The sequence below is a fragment of the Lactuca sativa genome, chromosome 6 (genome assembly GCF_002870075.4).
Source record: "Lactuca sativa cultivar Salinas chromosome 6, Lsat_Salinas_v11, whole genome shotgun sequence".
Classification (NCBI taxonomy): Eukaryota; Viridiplantae; Streptophyta; class Magnoliopsida; order Asterales; family Asteraceae; genus Lactuca; species Lactuca sativa.
The window spans coordinates 193,113,139-193,120,923 of NC_056628.2; the positions used below are offsets into that span (position 1 = coordinate 193,113,139).

The following is a 7,785-nucleotide window of genomic DNA, read 5'->3' on the forward strand; positions in this document are numbered from 1 at the left end:
TGTATCTCGATTAGTTTTTACTTATCACTAATATGTGTTCGTTTTTATGTAGATTCGTACCTTCCTTAGGTGCATGATACCGCTGATATATGTGGGTTATTTACCCCTTCTTGGGAGCTTTCTGACAACAATGTACTTCGCAGTGGCTTTAGATGGAAATCATGAACCACTACTCTTAGCAATTGGTTTGGGAACCTTACAGTGTGAAGAATCATGGAGATGGTTCATGATGAGGTTAAGAGATTGTTTAGGTGAGGACATAGAGGTTGGTTTCATAAGCAACCTGTGTGATAACATAGACTATGGTGTTCAGAGTGCCCACCCGGATTCCTATCCTGGATATTGTCCTAAAGATATAGCTCGAAAGATACGTGAGTCTGTCAGACATAACAATACGGAAGTCGAATCGTTGTTTTGGAAGTCATGCAATGCATATAGCGTTGATGATTTTTACTTGTGTTTGGAAAGGTTGCAAAGTACATGTAGGAAACCACCTTTCTGCACCTTGCTTATGAGTCCAATTTACTGGCTTGACGATATACCGATTTCAAAATGGACAAGAGCATTTTTCCCAAAAATACGTTACAATGTTAAATCGATTGACGTCCCTGAAATTTTGCAAATTATATCCTCACGTGAGTTTCCTATAACAACGATAATTGAGTTAACCACCACGTTGATACAATCAAAGTATGCTGAACGGGCCGAACTGGCTGGTAAGGGAGATTGTTATATTTAGTTTTTTTATTGTGCTACTATTTTTATTAAAATATCAAATTTTACAGGGAGGTTGTCTGGTGGGTTGACCCCTTACGTTGAGAGTAAGGTTCAAAAAAGTCTCAACAAGTCTTATAATTGTAATGCAAGACGTTTGTATGGGGATACATTTGAAGTCGATGACACTTTTGCCACCAACAACGTACAAGTTGAACGAAGGGTATGTAGTTGTGGTAAATGGCAAAAAAGCGGTATACCATGTGGCCACGCTATAGCATGTCTAAGAACCCGTACATCTGAGTCCATTCAGAGAATGGTTGATTACAAGTTCACTAATTATGTGTATCGACTTGCATATGGATCTGAGTTGGTGAATACTATACCATCACATGTGCATTGGGAAATACCAAATGAAACGGTGGTCCTGTTACCTCCCTCAATGCAGTAGTTATTCATGTAGCACCTTTATGTTTTATGTAGTATTATGTATTAGTTTTTTATGTACCCCGTTTTTATTTTAGTGTGTGTTATGTATTAGTTATCCATGTACCCAGTTTATATTTTATGTCGTATTATGTATTAGTTATTTATGTACCCCATTTATATTTTATTGCGTTCTATATATTGGCTATTGACGAAACAACATACATTAAAAGAAATGGACGTTTATTAAATAGTAACGACTAGACACATACAACAACAAGTAACTTAAATAACGAAAAACAATTAACTTAACCAACATGCATATTAAAAATAAGGGACATTCTTTAAAAGATTCCATGCATCTAAGTGGGTAAACTCGCTACCATCATATTCAAAACGGTATAGTTCCAAAGCCACCTGCCGTAGAATGTCTTCATCCGTATTTGCATGTTCGTTATCCAACTCGTTATAAATACGTTGAAATTGTTTCACCTTCATTTTCATATCCAGAAACTTCGCTTTGACATCTCTTCTTCTTCGATATTGAGTGCGGTTCATTAAATGGTGAAACAAATGACAGACACGAGACCAAAATGATCCAGCACGAACTTGTGGGGGACCCGGTGGAAAATCCACCTCTACAGTTGTAATCCAAGCTTGAACCAAAGCGACCTCCTCTGCGTTCCTCCATATATGTGGTGAGTCCATAATTGCAAGGAGGGAAGTAATACAATACAATTACAACGGATATTGAAATCTATTTATAACGACTCCTTACTTTCCTGGTGCAATGACTTGTCAACTCAAGCAACAATGTATTGTGTTGTCATTCAACCGGGGATGAATTGTCAACTCGAACAGTGATCTGTTGTGTTATAAGTATAGTACACTGCATTCGTCAGTTAATTTTGACTATGAATTGCAGACATATTAGAAGATTGGACTGCGATTTTGTGTAGAAACTACTATAAATTGACCTTAAGTTACATGCAATACTTTATTAAATTAACCAATAAAGTTGTTCAAATATTGTTTTTTAGATTCTACTCTCTTTGTTTCAATCAAAATGAGTTCTATATCATGGAGCAATGAAGAGTTCTTGGTTCTTACACATGCTTATATTCATGTGTACGAGACAAGCAAATTGAACGATCCAATGTTTTGGAGCCGTTTAACTAATATTTTCAATGCTGAAAACCGAATGGCTACAAGAAACGATCGTGACGAACTAGACATCTTAGCAAGATGGTATGAAATGAAAACTGAAGTTCTATTATTCAACGATCTTTATATCAAAATTGACGACACCCGTTTAAATGCTACTAAGGATGTCATCTTGGAAGTTGCTAAGGAGGAATACAAGTCATTAAGTAACGGGTTGGAATTCCAGTTTGAAGCCCCTTGGAATATTTTGAAATATATCCCGTTTGTTTAAAATCTATTTTAGTTTATTATTTGAGTACTATGTTATTTTCATGTACTAGGTTATTTTCATGTATTTCTTATGTATTTCGTATGTATTTCGTTTGTTTAAAATCTATTTTAGTTTATTATGTGAGTACTAGGTTATTTTCATGTATTTCGTATGTATTTCATTTGTTTAAAATATATTTTAGTTTATTATGTGAGCAACTCGTATGATTAACTTGAGTTAATAAATGGCCATTGCATTAGTTATCACAATATATTAGAATACATTAGTAACAAGGATTCCATGAACCATTAAAAACATCACAACAATTACATGAAAAACAACGACATAATACGGACAAAGCATTAACGTAAAACACAAGTCCATGGGTTATTCTTAACACAAATTAGAGCGGTCTACTTGAAATACTCTTTATCTCTAACAACCTTCCAAACTTCCTCATATTCGAAGTCTCTGCCGTCATGCTCACAGATGTAAAACTCTGTAACAACTTCTAAGAACTCTTCTTCGTCACGATAACGAACATTGTTACGTTTCGCATAACTACATGCTCGATTGAACCATGTCACTTCTTCCTTTACATCCGTCCACTTAGTAACAACATCTGATTTTTCTCTTTTTTGTCCTTTTCCCATCTCATGGTTAAACAAAGATGTGATGCGACTCCATTCATCACCAATTAGGCAAGGCGGGGGAGCAAGTAACGTTTCACCATCCTTAACACTTAGTCAGCATCGTGTTAGAACTAACACCTCGTTTGTCGTCCATGGCCTTTCAGAATTGGAACCAGGTACTTCATTCGAAGAACTTGTTGCATTCGACGACATTTCTAATAATGGGAATTCATTTCGTTTAGGTGATTTGGGTGTTTGGTTTTATAGATCTTAAACATCTATTTATATAAATAAATAGACTATGAATTAATACTTTGACTACGAAATGGTTATATTTGGACTACGATTTTCAGCTTTATGCAGTGTTTTGTCATGTCAAACTGTCATTTATCTCTTGTCACTTAAGGGTCCCACTAGGATGTGCAGGTTACTACAGTGACTTGTCATTACTGTCTAGTCATTTCAAAGTTGGACTTCTCATTACTGTCTAGTATGTATAAATACCACTTATTGCTCCAGTTTAATACAATATCGACTTTATTATGAGTTCCTCACACAAATTCGAAATTTGCTCATGCAACGAAGTAGATTGTTACTACTGTGATTCGGTAGACCCTTTTTTTACACCCTCTTCAGCCGGGCCATATATGTTACATGAAAATTTTGAAGAATTAAAGAAGGCTGAAGCACAACAAGAAGAGGAGAAAGAGTCATCCCGACTTCTCACTCAACTTGCTAATGATATAGATTCGGAATGCAAACAAGCTCAAGAATGGATTGACCTCAATAAAAACAAAATCAAAGAGCATAAAGATTGGATAAAAAAGAGTAAGAAGGCAATCAAAACGACTGAAAAACGGCTTGCTGAGAAGGATGAGCAGTTGATACACATTATGGTAAAAAAGGATCGTTTCGAAGACAAAATGAGAATTAGGGATAACTATATAACAATGGAGAAAGAGAAGTACCCGTTGCAGTTCCCTGAGTTTAAAAATTAGTTACAAAGTTGTTGTAATATTATCATGAAACAGATTAGGTTGTCAAAGGATCGTTTGTTGTTTTTTTAAATAACATGTTGTAACTGTTAAAATAAATCTGCAAACTATATTTTATAATATAAAGGCTTCATTCATTGTTATAATCAACAAACTTAACTAAAATATGAAAGCATAGCAATGTCTTGTAAGAGTTAATAAAAATATTACAATACATAATAAGCTAATAACTCGTCATTACTCTTAATTTCAAGGTTGTTTTATATCAAAATCAGCGTTATAGGTTTGTGAGCAACCCGCTGAACCACCAATATTATATGCCATTTCTGCAGTAGAAATTATGTGACCTGCTCTGCTACCGGACGCCCTTCCAGTACAATTATTTCTCGTGTGTCCTAGTTGACCACATGTAGAACACTCTTTTATAATTGGACCCTCGCCTTGGGATAGAATGCGGTCTGTGTTTCTTGGCCTGCCTGGCTGACGTTTATCCATTATAGGTGGCTTAACAATCATCAAATCATCGGGGATCTCCCATTCGGATGGCTTCGGCAGAGGGTTTATTGATTCCTCATATGTTTTCCTCAGTGTTTCGGTAAGGTAAGCATTTAATGCAAACCTCGAGCAGTCTTGGTAATTGTTCACTGTTAAACATCTTATGACATGACCACAAGGTATCCAATCAAGTTGCCAATGCCTACATGTACATGTCATATGTTGAAAATCAACAATCACATTTTGTGCCCCCTTTTTGACCTCGCATTTCGTATTTGAGATCATGCGAACATCCCATTTGGTAAAAGTTTTCTTGTTTTCTTTTACAACTTCATCCACCCAAGGGGTAAGTGTTGTTGTTGCTTCCGCTAAAAAAACAGCCAAAATGAAGAAGTTAAGATCAATAACATCAAAACTAATAAAACATTAATATTACAAATTTACTTAATACCTGCAAAGTTACGTCTTTGAAACCACCATTGTTGCATTGTAGCACGAAAAAAATCAATCAACATAAGTATTGGCACCTTACGTGCGTGTCTAGATAATGCATTTATAGACTCCGCACTGTTGGACGACATAAGATTGTATCGGTTCCCTTTAAAATGTGCCATTGACCAGGTTTCTGGATTTATACTTTTTAAGTACTCCCATACTGGTTCTTTTGTCTTTTTCATAACATCCATGGCAGCATCAAAAGCATCAACTGTGTACGCCCTACACGCCTCCCAAAAAATTCCTTTAACCGTCTTACTCTTGCCAAATCTAGATACTATGTTGAAATACAAATGGACACCACATATTCCATGATGAGCGTGAGGAAAAATTTTGGCAACGGATGTTGCTATAGATGGAGACCTATCAGATATAATTGTAAGCTCCTGCATATTTCCTATGCAATCATGTAGTTTTTGAAAAAACCATGTCCAAGAATCGGTACACTCATTTTTGCATATACCATATGCAACCGGTAATATTTGGTTTTGTCCGTCCTTAGTAACTGCAAGTAGCATGGTACCTTTGAACTCGCCCTTTAGGTGAGCTCCATCTACTACTAGGGTCGGCTTACAAAAATTGACAAAAGCTCGTACCTACAATACATTGTATATCTACTCAAATACACCAAAATAAATATTAAAAAATTAAATTAGGATATGATAATACTAACCGAGCAACCGAGTGCGACGTACAAAAACTCAAAGCGATCATCAGCATCTGTTTTAATATGTGTGACAGTACCCGGATTATGTTTGGCCAAGTTGTGACAATACGCCGGAAGTTTGGTAAAAGAATCCTCTTTCGTACCCCTTAACGACAACAATGCATATTGCTTCGCACGCCATGCCTGATGGTATGAGATATTGATATTCAATTGAGCATTCATATCATTAACAATTTCTTTTCCCCGATAAACTCTACTATAGTCTTCAGCCAAAACATCAGCAACATATTCACCCAAAACATATTTGTTTGCTTGTCGATGATTAGGTTGCAACAATGTTGAAGAACATGTGTGTACATCAACAAATTTATTCACTTGGAAAAGTCCATCAGAATTTTTAATTGCTTTTGCTCTTAGTAACCAAGAACAATTTTTCAAAACACACACAGCTTCATACCTTGATTTGGTGGATCTACTTGTCCTCGTCTGGAAACCTTCTCGAAGACATTTTTTACCAATACACCGCTTTAAAAGTTCTTTGTTCTTAAATATACTCTCACATTGAATCTTTTGAAGATTCATGTCTACCATCTGTGTTGGGATATCTTCATTAATATCAACTGGCCATGCTGGTACAGGGGGCATACCGTGAAAAAGGTTATCGAGAAACTTAGCTTTAACTTCATCACCCAACTTATCTCTATCGGAATTGCTTTGTAGCTCGGTTATATCTAAACATACATCACCAACATCAACATAATGCCCGTAAACATGATTTTTTTCATTTTTTTGACTTGATTTTTTTTTCTTTTTAGTTTTATCTACCACACGCCTATTCATAAGTTTAACTTCTTGTTCGGCAACATCATCACAACGACCACCCACATGATTAAGATATGTACCAACATCATCATCACCAACAGACTTGTAATTCTCGGGATCCACATAGTGAATAGGTGAACAACTAACATTAACATTTTCAGCAACACTGTGAAACTGAGGTACACTAGGAGTATTGAAAGTACCTATCGGATCGTTGCTCCCTTTATAACTGCATAAATTACCAACAAGCTGGTTTCTAATTTCACCACCCCCATTAACCTCCTCAACTTCATCAACCACCACAAACACTTTCACAGCCCTTCCTCCACTACATTTGATTACGTTTATCAACATTCTAATATCCATGTCTTCAACTATAGCTATATAATAATTTAATTCTGGATGGTGGAAACGAAGACTAATTTTATATTTGTCTAACAAACCAATTTTGCTTCTTACCAAAGATACAAAATCACTATAACTAATATACTCAGAAAATATCAAAGCAAGTTCAGAAATACCTCCTTGTGGACATATGTATTCCAGATTAGTTCCATTAACTTGCCATCTCCCATCGGTTACAAGACAAACCAAATATTCAATCATTTTTTGAGCAAATTGTAGAGAAAGTTCCTCAACAAATAACAACCAAAATGATATTTTTTCTACAAAACTTTTTATATAGCAACATGATTTCGTAGTCAAACCAATTCATTTCATAGTCAAACTTAAAAAAAAATAATAATAATAATAATAATACAAAAAAAACAGCATTTCGCAGATAGAGTGAGAGGATTTCGCAGATGGACCTATTCCATCTGCGAAATTACCCCTATATATACAGCAAAAATATTAAAAAAAAAAATAACTTCTCATATGCGAAAGTACAAGCACCTAAAGCACAACTGTGCTTTAGGTGCTTGTACTTTCGCAGATGAGAAGGTCATTTCGCAGATGGGACCTTCTCATCTGCGAAATTAGTGGCTATTTTTGTAATTTTAATTTTTTTGGCTATTTTTGTAATGCAATTAGTGTAAATGGCTATTTTTATCATTTTCTCTATTTTTTATTTCTAAATGTAAATATTTTTGTTTTATTTTGATTTACTCATATAATAACTCAAAT

General features: G+C 35.2%; 1 protein-coding gene across 1 annotated transcript; it reads right to left on the reverse strand.

Moving 5' to 3' along the window:
* Positions 1–5,518: 5,518 nt before the first annotated feature.
* LOC128126678 (uncharacterized) lies at positions 5,519–6,973 on the reverse strand. Its single transcript, XM_052764509.1, has 3 exons — positions 6,296–6,973; positions 5,845–6,021; positions 5,519–5,767 (listed from the first exon to the last, which is right to left on the reverse strand). Exons 1-2 carry the CDS (start codon positions 6,676–6,678, stop codon positions 5,985–5,987), a joined length of 420 nt encoding a protein of 139 aa, XP_052620469.1. The 5' UTR covers positions 6,679–6,973; the 3' UTR covers positions 5,519–5,767; positions 5,845–5,984.
* Between the last annotated feature and the right edge of the window lie 812 nt (positions 6,974–7,785).

Bases quoted from the DNA above. Each gene is read 5' to 3' on its own strand.
- LOC128126678 (XM_052764509.1), bottom strand. From the start codon at position 6,678: ATGAATAGGCGTGTGGTAGATAAAACTAAAAAGAAAAAAAAATCAAGT. The intron at 6,022-6,295 runs GTATGAAGCTGT...TCATACCATCAG, and splicing joins AGTAGATCCACCAAATCAAG to GCATGGCGTGCGAAGCAATA.